We start from the raw sequence: 16,545 nt of genomic DNA, 5'->3' as shown, positions 1-16,545 counted from the left end.
TAAGTTTTGTATTATAATTTAAAAATAGAAATAAATATTTAGCAAAAAATATAAAAAAAAATTAGGAAAACATTAGCAAAATTTAATAAAAAGAACAAAATGATATTGAAAAAAATAAAAAAGACCGAAGAAGATGCATATTATGTCTTGGTGAAGTTAATTCGATAATTACATATATAATTCCACAAGCATTTGTTATTAATAAATATTCATCAGTTACTTTTACATCAAATTTATTGAAACTTTACGACTGTTTTTTTAACTATTTGAAGTTAAAAGTTATATTTAATGTTTCTAATTATTATTCAAAACTTATAACATTGTATACATAATATATATTTTTATACGACCTGAACGTGAAACTTCCCCTCGTCTATATCAAATCTCTCTATCTGACTTGCAACACTTTCATCAACCTTCAAACACCAACCAAACTGGAGGGTTATGCCGGGCATTTTCAATGGGAGAAGCAGCCTGAAAAAGATGCTCAACAATTCCAAATTTAAATACAGCTCGAACAACAACACACCATAAAGAAATCTGTATCGAGCAATTCAGAAACCAGATGTTATCAATCCCATGCTACTCTAGGATATGTTGTTGAAACCAAATATTTATCCCTACTAAGAACCAAATATGCATTTCGAAAATCTCTGTTATTAGATCGTAAGTCACGATTCGTAACTCCGCATCTATCATCAACAATCGACTCCAAGTGAAGCAATAAATCCATAACGGAATCAATCGCGAAGATGATAGATCGATCGAAGCAATACACAGATAGTCTGAAATCGAGATCCGAGTAGATCTACGGCGGCTCAATCCGGCGGAATAACCAACCGAAGAGCAAGATGAATCAAGCTCGATCCGGCGGATTAACCGAAGAGCGAGATGTAAATGAGCTCCATCAGATTCAACAGAAGAAAGGATCGATGAACTGAGATTTGATCTCAGTTGCTCTGGTACCATTTTAGAATATATGATTTATCCAGAACAAACCGTTTGATATGAACCAAAACACTAAGGAGGGATTATTGGGAAATGAATTTGTGTAGAGTTTGTGAATTTTGAGAGTTGATAGATTTAAAAAAGTTATGTGGATTGTGAAAATTTATATATATTGACTTATGAAATTTGATCATAACTTTTTAAGATTGAGATAGATTTTCATGAATTTGTATTACCTCTTTTCTATCATTTTTTGTAAAATAAATATAGAATATATTTATTTTCTAAATCATATAGCATGATTATTTATTTTTTGCTTTCAAATTAAAAAAAAAAACAATACTGATACATACAAAATTGAACAATTTTCTTAAATAGCCATTTTAAAAGATTTTATCACAAAAAGAATATTAAAAAAAAAAAAATGACCGAAAGAAGTTTCATTAAAAATATAAAAGACTATTTTACCCCTTACGGTATATATGTATAAGTAATAAAAAGTAAAAAAATAAAAAGTTGTTTTTATATTTTTTTTTTAAATTCAAACATTTTTATAATTTTTATAAGATTTCTATTTTATAAAAAAAATATTTTTTTTCAAATTTTCTTTTTGAAATTCGAAAATGTTTTTTGAAAATATTTTAAAAAATTTACATTTTAAAATTATTAAGATTTGTAAATGTAATTATTATTATTTATATTAAAAAATATGTAATATTTTTAAAAATAATTTATGTAGAGTTTGTGAATTTTGAGAGTTGATAGATTTAAAAAAGTTATGTGGATTGTGAAAAGATATATAAATTGACTTATGAAATTTGATTATAACTTTTTAAGATTGATATAGATTTTCATGAATTTGTATTACCTCTTTTTTATCATTTTTTGTAAAATAAATATAGAATATATTTATTTTCTAAATCATATAGCATGATTATTTATTTTTTGCTTTCAAATTAAAAAAAACAATACTGATACATACAAAATTGAACAATTATATATTCAAAATTGTAAATGTATATAAATTTAATGAATTATAGTTTTGAACATATAATTTAGATTTAAGGTGCAATAGATATTTGGTAAGAATAATCATTTTCTTTTCTAGTATTTTTATCACAAGGATTTTGAAAATCACATGGATACATATGATATTTTCAAAGTTGAGTCTTATGAGTAAAAATGAATAGAATTCATCTCCCAATAACACTAGATTTAGGTAGAATTAGAGAATCAATAATAACTAAACTTTTTGAATAACAAGAAATTTGAATGGATTTTGAAAATTCTTAAACCAATAATAATGGATTCTTAAAATTCACAAACTCTACACAAATTCATCTCCCAATAACCCCCCTAAACCAATATGTATTTTCTAATAAATGTCATTGTTATCTCTTATTTGAAACATAAATAAGAGATTAAAAAAAGTCTCTTATTTTCTTTAACTCCTTAGTTTTGAATTCTCTAATCCAGGATACTAATTGGATCATCTGATTCCTACCCTAACTATCCGATATCCAAAAGAACTAATACCTGAAATGCTCACAGATCTAGATTCACTACTGAAAAGAAATTTCATCAAATTTTTTGTTTTGTTTTTTCAAGGGACGGGTCGTGTTTCTTTTTTAGGCCAAGCAAACACAATTTCGAAAACAGTGTTTTGATTTTAACGCAAATATATGTTAGTCCATTGTTTTATTTAGTTGACTCTCACTTTCGTTTCAATGTTTGTTTTTGATAGATGGAATTCTTTGACAACCCACCAGACTTCGGCGCCGCCTCCACCTTGGGGGGGGGGAGTTGGTCCTTCGCCTTCATCGGGCTCTCGGGCTCTTCACAGTTGGCGGGGTGATTTACATTCTGATGGAAGGGCCGGCAGCAGACGACTCAGAAAGTCACCCCCATGGGGACATCGAGATGTTCGGTGCTGCTCCATAGTTCTATGACGCCTATATAAAATATAATAAATTACTATTTATTTTATAGACAAAGAATCATATCAATATTAACATATGTTCTGTATTTAGATAATTATAATCTAAACAAATAAGTTATCATTTTATATTTTGGCTTTTCAGTTCTTTGTTATTAAGACCTAAAATGTTAGAAGTGTAGTTATAATTTTTTACATTTTTCCCAGAATAACGGTTGGCATGTCGTTGTGGACTTGTTTTATTTATGGTATGTTTTGTATTACCATTTAGAAAGAGAAATAAATATTTAGCAAAAAAATATGTAAAAAAATTAGGAAAACATTAGCAAAAATGTAATAAAAAGAACTAAATGATATTGAAAAAAAATAAAAAAGACCGAAGAAAGATGCATAATATGTCTTGGTGAAGTTAATTTGATAATTACATATATAATTCCACAAGCATTTGTTATTAATAAATATTCATCAGTTATTTTTATAGAAACTTTACGACTGATTTTTAAACTATTTGAAGTTAAAAATTATATTTTAATGTTTCTAATTATTATTTAAAACTTATAACATTGTATACATAATATATATTTTATACGATATTTGTATCCACGAATTTTCGAGCAACCACCTAGTACTAATTATAAACCGAATTATCCAAAAAAATGAATGATTGAAGTATTCTTTTTATCCAAAATATTTAGAATTATCATAAAGAACCGACTGCATGTAGTAAATGTAGTAATTTTGACTAGAGAAATCCGGTATAATCTAAACCGAGACAATTTCCAAAAAAAAAACACTTAAACCACTCCGAACCAGCTGATTTCCGGTTTAAAGTAAACAATCTGTCAGGTCAACCTTAAAATTAAACTCGCTGGCTCTTCTTCAAGTCTTCACCGTCTGAAATTTCGTGCTGAAAGTTTCATTTGTCTGATTGAAGGTTCCTTTAGGTACAAACAATCCTCAAAGTTCGTTCAGCTGCTTCGGAAGTTTGATTGAGCTGTTTGTGCAGATAATGAAGTATGTGAAGCCATTGAAGTTACTAATACTAGGTGATGCGTTGAAGACGACAAAAGTGTCAGTCCCTGGTCGGTTCCTAGGGTTAGATGTTGGTGATAAGTATGTCGGTTTAGCTGTTTCAGATCCTTCTAACATGATTGCCTCTCCACTGAGGTACATTTTACCTTTTTAAGTTTTAGTCAAATTGTTCAGTCAGATATTAGTTGAAATGTTTACTTCTCTCTTGTAGTGTTCTGCTCAGGAAGAAAACAAACATTGACTTGATGGCTACTGATTTCCAGAACCTGGTAGGTTGCTTGTTCTTGTGTTTTAGCTGTAGCCAGATTGTAAGTAGATGCTAAACAAGCATACAGTGTTAAGAAGTGTAGAAACCACCATTTATAAGCTGTTTAATCTTTTTTAGGTGTTTTTAGTTTAACTTTACTATTAAGTTATATGATCCAACACTAGTTTCTTGACATTGTATATAATCTACCAACATTCAACAAGTAGACTTATGAATTCTGTTCGGGTACTGCCCTTTTACTCGTTGCAGGTCAAAGCATTTTCTGTATCGGGCTTAGTGGTTGGTTATCCATTTGGCAAACTGAACAATGTTGAAGACGTAAGTTTTTTTCCCCTCACTGAATTGCTAAGTATGTGTCCTCTTGACTAGCACTTATAACTAGAAAGTGGAGTTTTCAAATTGGAACAGGTTGTCACTGTGAATCTTTTCATTGAGGAACTTCGTAAAACCGAGAAACTCAAGGATGCGAAATACACATATTGGGACGAGCGGTTATCATCAAAGGTATATAGTTTATTCGGGCTTAGAAATCTTGCAAGTTATATCAAACATAAGTGTTAGCATATAATCACTTTACTTATAAGCTATAAGATGTCATGTAATACTGTTCCACAGACTGTTGAGCTGATGCTGAAGCCCTTGAAGCTGCATCCGGTTCAAGAGAAGACAATGTTGGACAAGTTTGCCGCTGTAGTTATCCTTCAGGTACGGTCACTCATTTCTGCATTGGTATGAGACTATTTGATGAGTCTGTCTTCTATTCGCCTCCTTTCTTGTTTGGAAACCACTTTTATGTTTTGATTATTACTTGCAGGAGTACTTAGATTACGCAAACAGGCATGTGAACGGTGAGCCAGCAGAGTAAAAGGGAAACGTGTAATGACAAATTTGGTTTGATTGTAACATTTCTCTATAAGAGCTAGTTTTAGATATATGAATATTTTGATGTTTGTTTGCTTGTGACATTATCTTTTGTGTACAAAGATATCTTCCATTAAACAAAATAGTATTTTACCCTTAAGCATTAGAAAAATCATTCTTTAATAGTGCATCATGCGACATCTTAGCTCACTTTTAATTGAAATGACCTGAATAGAGAGTCTAATACGAAATTTAAAGGTAAGATCCATGTGGAGTGTTTCCTCTCCTCATTGCAAAGTTCCAACAGTCTTGTTGATTTCCTCCAGTTTCTTCATCCTTAATCTCTCGCTTTCAGCCAGTAGCTGCCAAACAAAGGTCACTAACACACTTTAGATCTGCTCTAAGAATATTCTACAAAGCTTCAAGTCTTTGAATATGGTTTGGACCATATTACCTCCATTAACATGGAAACAAGGTGAGTTTTCTCTTTGTTCTTTTCGTTGAAAGCTTCCAATGTCTCTTTGTATTCCTTCTCCTGGTCCACATCATTCTCTTCTGTTAAGCAGAACTACAAAGTTCACAAAACATTTTTAAAAAAATATTCTGAAAGAACCTTCTTCTGACAGCTTTGAGCCAAAGATTTGATATCTCGATTCGCCATGTCGATTTTCTTCCTCACCATTCCAACTTCTTTTCTCATTGGATCTCCCATTATCTCCAGTTCCTGTTTTTAGTTACAACATTATCAACTTCTTTATGTCACCATGTCTAAACCAAATAAAGGCTTTGATGTACTTACTTCCAATGTTTGAGTCAAGCATCTTGTAGCTTCCTCAGCAAAACCGAGCCTCTGTTGAACTTTTTCCTTAACAGTCATCTTCTTCCTCTCTATCTCTTCTTCTCTTGCTTGAAACCTAGACACAGTCACTTTCCACATCTCTTCTTCTTCGTTCTCCTCCATTGGAAGCTTACCGTTGATATTGCCTCCAGAACCTGCAGCAGGAGCAGCTCCCAAGTTCTTGCTACTCATTCTTGTCTTTCTTTCTTTGTTAATCACAACAAGTCTCTCATGTCTTTCCCAACATCTATTTATGGTACTTTAAAAGTGTCTTTTGCTTTTGCTTCAATTCAATCTTCTGAAACGTAATTGCTTTGCTTTTACACCATTCCAAAATCAAACCAAGCAATCCCGCCAAAAGTAAAAGTTATAAAATCAATTTTGGTGGAGCCCAATCTGATGATCAAAGATGAGCTTTTCTTCAACAGTGATGCAATCTTTGTTGAGAAGGAAAATAACTTTAATTTATACATACTACTAGACTTTTGAGAACTTAAAAAGGATTTTATATGATACATTACAACAACGTTTACATCTGAATGCTTCTTCTACCAGAAAATTTTCTTGTCTTTTCTTAATGACCCTTGCTTAGCTTAGAACAACTCAAACTCAAGATGATCACCTATGGCTTTACATTCAAGATACCTATCATCATTGCCTCCAGGCGAACCTGGTCCACCTCCAAACTCATACAAATCAGGCAGCTCAGGCGGTATTGCGCACCGGATCAGAGCCCAGTTCAACCCTTCAAAGAAAGGATGTCTTTTGATCTCTGCTGATCCTTTCTCTGACCCGAACCGGTTCTCTGGTTCCTTAACCAGAAGCCCTCTGATCAAATCCTTCGCCTGGAAGCTCACCAGCGGGCTATCTGGAAACTTGACGTTCTGCAGGACAACATTAGCCAAAGTCTCGTCGTTGTTGTAACCTTTGAAAGGTGTTTTCCCGTACAAAAGCTCGTAAAGAAGAACCCCGAACGTCCACCAGTCAACCGCAGCGCCGTGTCCTTCTCCTTTGATGATCTCCGGAGCTAAGTACTCGTGTGTTCCCACAAAGGAGTTGGATCTCGCTTCTGTTGGCTCAGCCACGAGCTGAGGCAATGATCTCTTCAAGCGTTGTTGGATCCTCGAAGATTGATCAGCTCTTTTCGGTTTTCCACCTTGTTGTTGGTTTGAGGAGAGCCTTGGGCTGAAACACGAAACCTGGCAAGATGGTTCGGTGATGCAGAATGGTTGTATGCAGCTGGAGGTGTTGTATGGACCTGACACTCTCGCGGGATCGTTCCCTGGAGGAGAAGTTGACCTGAGAAGAGTAGGGTTCACTGCACAACGGAGTGAGAGGTCGAAGTCCGTAAGCATAATGTGTCCATCTTCACGGACTAGAATGTTCTCAGGCTTCAGATCTCGGTATATAACACCAAGCATGTGCAAATACTCCAATGCAAGTAGAATCTCCGCAACATAGAACCTGAAAACCAAATTTTAATCATCAGTTTTTAAGTAAGATCTAGATGGCGCGAGTGAAGAAGACAATCTTTTACCTTGCTGCAGGTTCAGGGAAACATCTGCCTAGCTGTTTCTGTCTAAGCACATGAAGATCTCCTCCGGGACAATACTCCATGACTAAGCAAGACAAGTTATCCGAAGTAAACTGCGCGTATAGTGTAGGAAGGAAAGGATGGTCCAACATTTTGAGTATATCACGTTCAGCTTGTGCCCTTGGACTCTTTTTCCTTCTTGCCAAGAACTCGTTGTCCATCACCTTTATGGCAAACAAGCAGTTTGTACCAATCAGCTCGGCGAGATAGACTGTTCCTATGTCTCCGCAACCGAGTTTCTTGAGAAGGTTGAAGCGTCGTAATCCTAAAGAGCCGTATTGCAACTTGACGTGCTTGATCGCTTCCCATCTCACATCCATCGACATGTGAGGCTTGTTCCCACAGCTAAACCTGCTTATATTGCTCCCTTCACTCATGCTTGTGCTCCAGCTGTAATCTCCAAGACTGTCTTTTGAGCTCAGGGAGAATTCGAATTTCTCACTTGAAGTTGGATTATTCTCTGCTTCCTTCTCATCCCTTGCGCTGTTACCACTGTTGTTACTCGAGTTAACAGCTTGTTTCGTGACGACAATCTCAGCTTCAGAGCCAGAGGAGTTCTCATCTGCTACTTGATTAGCTTCTTTACCAACGTTATTTGAAATAGAGCTCAAACTGTCTGAGCATAACTGAGGATCATGACTAGTGGTATAAGAGGGAGGAGGTGGGTTATCTATGCTGGTGCTCTTCAACGAAGAGTGACATCTTTGGCAGATGAGTTTCTTTGAAGTAGACTCTAAGGAAGTCTCGCTTTCTCCATCCTTCTTCGTTGTGTTAGTTACAGAAACGATCCCGATCTTTAACTTCTTTTTTACCAAAATCTTCTTCTTCGGCTGCTGCTTGGGACGTGGAATCATTCTTGTTACCTTGCGTACTGTTTTGCTCTTCTCTGTTCCTGAGCTAGCTGCGTTATCCAACTTCCCTTTCTGCTCCATATCCAGAGTGGAAGAGAGAGCTTTCTCTTCAAGCTCCCTCGCATTATCTATCTTACTAGAATCAGAAGGCAGTGATGTAACATGTTTGTCTATTTCTTTCACATCATCTTCAAGAGAGGTAACGTTTTCATCTAACTCTATCTCAGAATCTCCACTGTCAGAACTCAGACAAGACTTGTTGGATTTATGCAACGGCTTAATCTCCTGCATTTCATTTCCCAAACTGGTTCCAGCTTGAGATAGCTCATAGATGGTGTCAGAAGGCTCTTCAAACCGCGGAGGTACACTCCTTGAAGAACTTGGTTTATCTTGTTCCGGCATTAAAGGCATCTCAACCAAGCTTGCTTTACCCTTGGACCTTCTACTAGATTCATTCGAAACCTGGATATACAAACTCTTGATCCTGTCTGCTTCCGAGACCCTCGGAGACGCAGCTGCTGATTTGGACAACCGTTTCTGAGCAGCCATCTCAGAGGCCTTGGAAATGCAACGGTCCCTCAGAGCCTGCTTCAAAGAGACTGAATCAGAGAGACCAAAAACTCTAGGGGACTGAGGCGTCCCCGGTTTCTTCATGGCGATTCTATTTGAAGGGCTTGTGGTCCTGCTTGGACCAGCACTCGCGCTTGTTGCAATGTTATGGAAAGAAGAGCTCAGTAGCCTGGTTGATGGTGGTTTCAAAGGTATAGATTGAAAAAGCTTATCAATGTCATACTCAAGAGAACCATGATACTCTCGCTGCTTCCCCTCCAAATCTTTGCTTGATGATCCCAAAACAGATTTACCATAATGTTTTGCTAATCTGACTTCATCCTTCTCTTCCACAATCTCACATGAACCCATTGCAACAGGCTTTTTGCACAGTATCTAAAACTCTGAGGAATCAAAGTTACGCATAGTCATTTATCTTCTTCTGTGATATGTTTCTAAACTTGTGCAACAATCAGAGGTACCTGAAAAAAGAACAAGACAAAGAAAAAAAACTTGTAAAGAACAGAACAGTCACAATGAAAGTGAGCAACTTCAATGTGTGTAGATTGATAAGAAATAAGAAAAAGAAGTAAACTTTAAAAAAGGAAGTGGAGAAGCCAAAAGATGAAGCAAACAGATCTACAAAAGGGCTGCAAATTAATAGGTTATAGGTCACAATCATGAAACCCTACACAACATAAGATTTTAAAGAAGACATTTTTTTATAAAAAAAAAAAGGCAGAGTCTTTGGAAAGTAAAGATTAGTTGAGTAATGGGAACAGAAACAATTATTTACACCAAAAAATCAAACCGCGTTAGAAGAAGAATGGTTGAAGTAAGTCTCAGATCTCATGAATTGAATATATTAGGAAACAAAGACTAGTAGCTGAAGCAAGGAGTGATGAATCGATTTAATCCAATTAATTACAATAAATTAACAAGAAATATTCCACAAGCAAATCTCAAATGTGAAACAAAGATAAACCCAGAAAATTAAAACAAATTAATTACAAACGGAAACTGGACAAAGGCCAGTGAGAGAACAACACCACATAGAGAAAATGAAAGGTCAGAAAAAAAAAAGAAGGAAAAACCCACCAGAGAAACCTCCTGAATACGGTCCCCAAATCTCATGATAAAGCAATCAAAGAGAGTTACAGTAGAAGATAAAGTGCAAATGAAGAATAATGGTTTAGAAAAAAAAATCTAAAAGAAGAGGGATTACCCAGAAAGGAGGTAAGGCTCATGAGATACTTCAAAAATCGAGGAAAGTGTGAAGCTCAAATAAACCCTAAATGGCTTTAAGCTTGAAGAAGATCCAGAGAGAAGGATTTTAAAGTTTTTTTCTTTTTAATTTATGGGGCTTGGTGTAATTTTTTGTTTTTGGTGAATAGTGTTAAAGAGATGATCAAGTTGAAAAAAAAAACATGGTGGGCCCCATAGCATATATTTGCGAGTCTTTCATTTTATATGCGTCAGAAAATAATACTCCATTGCATACTTCAAGAGATATTTACACTATTAACATCAGAATATCTATATTCAAAATTTTACCTGGATTTTCAAAATAATTAAACATTAAATTTGAATCAACGTACAGTGTATATAGAAGGAAATAGAAGAACTTCTTCATTTGTCATTCACAAAACGAAATGAATTGCACTTGTCTAGCCATTATCTGATACTTATATATTGTCATGTCATAGAACAGTTACAGTTATAGAATTCACCGAAGAATTTTCTTGGATGATTCAGGCTTTGAAAGTTAAAAGCATCTCAAGCGGGCCAGATTAAACAGATCATGCAGATCAAGTAGGACAAGTGCAGATCTAACAAGATAAGTGCAGATCATACGGGATAAATGCAAATCAAGCGGATTATGCAGGAAAGAAACAGATCAAACCGGTCAAATAATTTATTATAACTTATGAATGACAAAATCAGTTTAAAACTATAGATTATATATTAAAACAACAAAAATTACACCTAGATATCTAAACAAATATCTTAGATGCTATAAGATCGGCCGAAATACATGTAAATGTTTTATAAGATACTTACTTCTTTTATTTTCTTTTTAGGTGATCAAGATTTTCTTGAGAGAACCGGTAGGTTACACTAATATTGAACTTTTGGTTAAATTTACCATCGGGAAACTCTCTACCAGTGGGTGTAAGATATTTGAAACGGTAATTAGTCATGAAAATTATTTGATCGTACAACTCAATAGATACATGTTCTCGGTTAAGATTTCATTTAAAATTGTCTTCTCTCAATAGATTTACAAAATTTCAATCATTTACCTATATATTAACTATTTTAAAACATAAAAAAAATATTAACTACTTACCCTTGTTGATATTTATGTAGGAAGATTTATATCTTCTAGGAAGAAAATGTTGTGTTTTGTCGGCGATTGAACGTCATGCTTATAATTTTTAAACAACACAAACAGTATTAGTGTAAACTATATAGTTTGATCTAATCATTGTACATTATTTATAAAATCAGATAAATATATTTTAAAGTTAAGTGTTTGTAACAAAATTATTTATTATCAAAAAGAAAAAAAACAGATCAACACCACCAAATGTTAGCAAATGAGATCTGCATGCCGTTTTTTCCACAAAAAAAAAATAAAAATATTAAACTGTATGCAGATCTCCTGCTTAAACTGTTTTTGTAAACAGAAAAACGTGAATGGTGAATGTATCGCGGAAGAACTGCACTTGCCCAGCCCTTCCATTCATAACCTCAATAATTTACTTCCATAATCATGAGTCCATCTGACCAGAGTCAAAATGCCAAAAAGATTTCCCATCATTTTCTCAAATAGTGACTAGCAATGAATTTTATTTCCCACGCTAACACCACCCTGAGTGACCTCCCAAAGTTGTGTATAAAAAGATGCTAATATAAAAAAATGTAGAGCTATATTGTCAGAACAAGACAGGCACCCCAATGCGCAGATAATTTTCATAATGCTTTAAGACAACATTTGCGCTTTCTCTACTTTATTTGTGTGAATATACTTGATTTAGAAAAGCACTGTTTTTGTTTGCCTTTCAAATTCATAATATGACTTCAAACGGTAGGCTATAACAGTACTGAACATACAATTAAGAATGGCGCCTGTTACCAAATAGGGAAACACTGATGACTTAACGAAAGATATGCTCAAATTTAAGCAGACAGGAAAAATTAATATCAGCATAATGTGAGATTAAAAAAGAAAAATTATGTCTCGGTAAGACATTGAGTTATTTAAACTCCACCACCGTGTGTTTGCCCAAAAAGAGGTTGCGTCTTTTTATTTGTTTTCAGGTTATGAATTGATAAAACTATGATCGAGATGAATATAACACTTTAACTTTGCATCTAGCAAAAAGCCTAAATCATAGTTGGAACGTGGAGTTTGCAAATAATAGACTTCATAGGCCCTTGAGAACCATTGAGCCTAGGATTCCGCTTTCTGCGCCTTTAATCTCTCCCACCTTGCTTTTCTAATCCCAAAATTATATTTTTAAACATTAATTAACATGAATTAGATTTCTTGCTTATGGAAATATATTATGAGTTGACAAAAAATAGTCAAGAAAAACTATTTGACGCAGCGGAACCAAATTGTATATTTTGGAAGGAAAATATTCAAATCTGCCATCCTTAATCTTGCATAGCTGCAACACCCTAATGTGTGGGATCAAGCCAATATGAAAGATATATCGAATACTGCTTATATAATTAACTGTATGGTAAACTAATTAACTTCTTAATGGAAACGTGGTAAAGAATTAAAGGTAGATAAAATTATGTTAACTCGCAGGGATAGTGGAGAGAACAATATAGACACTATAAATTGAGATTTCACAAGCAAGTGTGACCACATTTATAAGTAATTTAAATGGGATATGAAATAACTTTGAACTATATAACTACTGATACTATATAGCATAGATGATTGCTCCATAGTCACAAGGATCTATGCATCTAAGATTTCAAAAACCACTTTGTGTGATCAAACTAGCCAAAAACCATCATTTATGATCGATCTCCTAACTCTAGATGTGATTTGAATTCCTAAAGAGCAATAAGTACAAGATCTAATAAAAGTTTTAGGGCTTGAATTATTTGCCGCTACTATCCGCAAACGCATCATCTGCGGGTGATAGCGATCTTTAGCGTTTTAAAACAATCACAAAAACGTCATATACTGTTTTACACCGTCTCAAACTTCTCAAAATCAAAAACTAATTTCATCTAGTATTTATGGTTGCAGATGGTGGTTGCAGGAAAATAAAACATTATTTTAAGTAAAAGTTATATAAATGTAAAATATGTTTTAATATTTTTAAATTTAGATAATATAAATACTAAGATATATTAGTATATATATATATTAATTTATATTATAAAAGTTTAAAGCAAACTATTTACTATAATTGTTTCAACATTAATATACATATATACATATACAAACCCAGACATAAATTATAAAAGTTCAGTACTATGATTTTATAAATATAATTTTTATATATTTACTATTTTGTTATTGGATTTTAAAATTATCATTTTATAATAATTTTTTTAGTTTATTAAATATTTTTTATTAATTAACTTTTGCATATGTGGATAATTTTAAAATAATTTTTTTAGTTTATTAAATATTTTTTATTAATTAACTTTTGCATATGTGGATAAATTAGTCAAAAATAACTCGTAAACACAATAATTTTTAAACGTTGTGTCAATCATATGAAATGCTTAATATATTTTGAAAATCCACATTCGAAAACTTTCACATCCGCAAACTTCCGCAATCGCTGCGGACCACGGAAGTATTCATCATATTTACTCAATAGCTGTCACTCGCTAGTCAATAGTTCTAGACGAATACACTCACATAGATATCTCTATCTCAATCAAAATCACATAGGCATGCCTACCTAACAAGCATTTACATCAAATCAAACCATGAGAAATCCAGAGAAGAGTTTATTAGGATTTTGAAATACTTTTTTTTTTCTGCAACAGAATCTTTAAATATAATCATTCTCGAAATTTTGCTTCATTTTGCATAATTTGATCGTTTTGTTTTTCTTGTTTCATTTCAAACATTTCACTTTATAGTTTCTATATAACTTTTTTATGGACCTGAGGTGTTCCAAGCCAAAGCCCCAGACTATGAAAAATTTGAAGTTTCTCTCCTATTATTCATCGTTGTGTTACATCAGATTATATAGGACAAGCCCTTACACATTTTTTTTTGACAAGCCGTTACACAATATCAGGAACATATATTATATACAAGATTGCAATCTATCTTAAACGAATAACAAAATATGTTATACTAGATGATAAATGGTTTTTGCAACACTACAATTTTTATCGATCGTAAAATTATGAATACAAATGTTGGTCTCTTAAATCTATCATCGTTGTTGAAGAGTTAACATATTACAGTTTATTTTAATTATTTTTAAGACTTCATATGCACAAAAATAAATTAAGTTTTGAGGCTTACACAAATCACCAAAACCAAATAGGCAACATCGACTGTAAAATTACGAAAGGAGATTATGTTTTTTGTTCTCGATTTGTTTACAGTTGACTCTAAATAAGTGATTTCATTTTTACCTCTATAAAGTTGTTCTTTTGTTCTCGTTTGTGTTTAATTGATATGAGTTTTGTTTCTTTTTAAACTTCTTTTATGGATGACAAAAAAAAAAAAAAAAAAAAAAACTTCTTTTATGAATTTGGTGAATTACATAAGTGTCAATTAAAAAAGATGGACATCTGTAAAAATTAGTTGCACTCCATACTTATCTAAGAATCAAAATTTTGAAAAAAATCATCGGAAAACTATTCACAGGTTAGTGTTCAAATCTAATATATCAAACTGTTATAGAATATAAGTGCAGACTCGAAATATAAATGTCTGTCTAGTATACATATTCACCAGTTCGGTTTAAAAATCATCTAATTCTAGAACAACAATACAAATTATTTATTTTATTAACCTACGCTTTTGAGGTTTAGTTACTTAAGATTATACTGATAATAAATATATATAATACTTTATCATTTTAATATATGTAAATTATGTATAAACTAATAAGTTTGATTTATTAAATGATAAACCAGAAAACTTATAATAAACAGTTCAAATCTCTTATTCTTACAATTATAATAGCTAGATAGAGTATTAGGAAGAATAAATATTAGACGAATGATCAAATATCTCATTCTTCGAACAAACTCAAAAAGAGGAGATTGAAATCTTGTCATGATATTTCATTAAAATCTTTATAGTAATAAAAATCAAGACTAAATTATTTAATCTGAATGAAATAATATATATATATATATATATAGTGTTTTCAACATTAAAAAACACTTCGATTTGAATAAATGTATTTATGAGATTGTCAGGATCAAATAACATATTAAAAACCACCGAAGTGGGGATCAATAAGTTAAAACAGGCTCGAAATTCCTTGTGTAACATTCCCGATAAGCTTTTAGTGAAAATTGTTGGAACTCGTTTTTGACAAAATGGTTTTAGATCATTTGTGGTACGTTTCCGAGCGAAAACGTTCGTTGGAATAACCGGGTGTTGGACACTATGAAGTAGTGTAACTACTTGTCAAAATAAGAGTTGTTGTGAATGAGAAATGGAGATCCAATGTGAGAGTTTTATAATTTATAAAACTTTAGATTTTGCTAAGTATAAAACCTAGCAAATGTCTCACAATGAATATTTGGGTTTGAATGTGGATTTATACTTAAATCTTATTCATGAAAATTTTATATGTTTGTCTTCATATAAAATCTAACCCATTAAAGAAAATGTTATTGGTATTTGATTTATTCAAATTTACAATATTTTTTCTTGACTGTTAACGTTATGAAAATGGTCAAAAGGAATCAATATTCTTTATGACATTTGACGTGATTCAATGCTCCACTTATGACTTAGTGTTGGACCCTTTTAGTTGATTATAAAAGGGAAGCAAGTCATATTCTCTAGAACACACATTCATACAATTAAGAAACATAGTTCTTTTCCAAACTACGGTATTATATTGTTGTATTTTTTATTCATGTTATTTTTAAATTTTTGTTTTACATATCAAATTTGCCTATCTAATAAATTTGGTGCTTACAAAAATGTCAGGAACTGAAGTGTGGATGGTACGTGTAACATCTTGACTTGACCCATGGCTACCTTCTCTCAGAGTAATAGATTCTATATAACTTATGGTAGTTAAAATGTTTAATGACTTCATTATGTGACTAGGAGACTATGATTCAAATACTCTCCCTGCTTTTTAAGTTATCCTCTATGTATTAATCATGCAGTAACGTGACGTCACTAAGATATTATTATAATCTTTAGAAAAATAAATTGGTCCACACAAATATACATTATACTTTTTATTAAACTAATTATCAAATTGATTAGTAGTGTACAAAAGAATATTTTCAATTATTTCCTTAAATAAAAGTTACCGAATTACCTAATATAGTTAACATATATATGACAATTAATGATTATGAATAATAAATATTTGATAACAATTTTTGTATACTATTTTTTTTGTTTAATGTTATATTATTAAAACAACTACAACTTACTAAAAATGGTAAAAGTCTCACATTAAAAATTTT

The 16,545-nt window shown here is 32.4% G+C and overlaps 3 protein-coding genes across 7 annotated transcripts; 1 reads left to right on the top strand and 2 right to left on the bottom strand.

Moving 5' to 3' along the window:
• The first annotated feature begins 3,756 nt into the window (after positions 1 to 3,756).
• On the top strand, positions 3,757 to 5,220 carry LOC106298615 (putative Holliday junction resolvase). 4 transcript variants are annotated; one of them, XM_013734755.1, is made up of 7 exons: positions 3,757 to 3,818; positions 3,891 to 4,051; positions 4,128 to 4,185; positions 4,434 to 4,502; positions 4,593 to 4,688; positions 4,800 to 4,889; positions 4,999 to 5,220. In XM_013734755.1, exons 2-7 carry the CDS (start codon positions 3,894 to 3,896, stop codon positions 5,047 to 5,049), a joined length of 522 nt encoding a protein of 173 aa, XP_013590209.1. In that variant the 5' UTR covers positions 3,757 to 3,818; positions 3,891 to 3,893; the 3' UTR covers positions 5,050 to 5,220. The 4 variants fall into 4 exon arrangements, with proteins under 4 accessions (XP_013590209.1, XP_013590208.1, XP_013590210.1 ...); XM_013734754.1 differs by having other exon boundaries at positions 3,758 to 3,828; XM_013734756.1 differs by having other exon boundaries at positions 3,763 to 4,051; positions 4,140 to 4,185.
• Positions 5,209 to 6,119, bottom strand: LOC106298617. The gene is made up of 4 exons (XM_013734757.1): positions 5,845 to 6,119; positions 5,659 to 5,769; positions 5,500 to 5,580; positions 5,209 to 5,407 (listed from the first exon to the last, which is right to left on the bottom strand). Exons 1-4 carry the CDS (start codon positions 6,073 to 6,075, stop codon positions 5,333 to 5,335), a joined length of 498 nt encoding a protein of 165 aa, XP_013590211.1. The 5' UTR covers positions 6,076 to 6,119; the 3' UTR covers positions 5,209 to 5,332.
• A 192-nt stretch (positions 6,120 to 6,311) lies between these two features.
• On the bottom strand, positions 6,312 to 10,239 carry LOC106300770 (serine/threonine-protein kinase KIPK-like). Of its 2 annotated transcripts, none has more exons than XM_013736983.1 (3): positions 10,103 to 10,239; positions 7,421 to 9,359; positions 6,312 to 7,347 (listed from the first exon to the last, which is right to left on the bottom strand). In XM_013736983.1, exons 2-3 carry the CDS (start codon positions 9,247 to 9,249, stop codon positions 6,477 to 6,479), a joined length of 2,700 nt encoding a protein of 899 aa, XP_013592437.1. In that variant the 5' UTR covers positions 9,250 to 9,359; positions 10,103 to 10,239; the 3' UTR covers positions 6,312 to 6,476. The 2 variants fall into 2 exon arrangements, with proteins under 2 accessions (XP_013592437.1, XP_013592439.1); XM_013736985.1 differs by having other exon boundaries at positions 9,976 to 10,108.
• Positions 10,240 to 16,545: the final 6,306 nt, after the last annotated feature.

Source organism: Brassica oleracea, chromosome C6 (genome assembly GCF_000695525.1).
Source record: "Brassica oleracea var. oleracea cultivar TO1000 chromosome C6, BOL, whole genome shotgun sequence".
NCBI classification, from domain to species: domain Eukaryota; kingdom Viridiplantae; phylum Streptophyta; class Magnoliopsida; order Brassicales; family Brassicaceae; genus Brassica; species Brassica oleracea.
The sequence above is the reverse complement of the archived record's forward strand: the minus strand, read 5'-3'. Positions and strand labels throughout refer to the sequence as shown.

What these genes read in the sequence shown, in the direction of transcription:
- LOC106298615 (XM_013734755.1), top strand. Translation starts at nt 3,894, where the DNA reads ATGAAGTATGTGAAGCCATTGAAGTTACTAATACTAGGTGATGCGTTG. An exon ending in AACTGAACAATGTTGAAGAC is followed by an intron (nt 4,503 to 4,592) that starts GTAAGTTTTTTT and finishes AAATTGGAACAG; the next exon opens with GTTGTCACTGTGAATCTTTT. An exon ending in ACGAGCGGTTATCATCAAAG is followed by an intron (nt 4,689 to 4,799) that starts GTATATAGTTTA and finishes ACTGTTCCACAG; the next exon opens with ACTGTTGAGCTGATGCTGAA.
- LOC106298617 (XM_013734757.1), bottom strand. Translation starts at nt 6,075, where the DNA reads ATGAGTAGCAAGAACTTGGGAGCTGCTCCTGCTGCAGGTTCTGGAGGC. An exon ending in GCTTGACTCAAACATTGGAA is followed by an intron (nt 5,770 to 5,844) that starts GTAAGTACATCA and finishes AACTAAAAACAG; the next exon opens with GAACTGGAGATAATGGGAGA. An exon ending in CTCAAAGCTGTCAGAAGAAG is followed by an intron (nt 5,581 to 5,658) that starts GTTCTTTCAGAA and finishes GATGTGGACCAG; the next exon opens with GAGAAGGAATACAAAGAGAC.
- LOC106300770 (XM_013736983.1), bottom strand. Translation starts at nt 9,249, where the DNA reads ATGGGTTCATGTGAGATTGTGGAAGAGAAGGATGAAGTCAGATTAGCA. An exon ending in TTCCCTGAACCTGCAGCAAG is followed by an intron (nt 7,348 to 7,420) that starts GTAAAAGATTGT and finishes TTTGGTTTTCAG; the next exon opens with GTTCTATGTTGCGGAGATTC.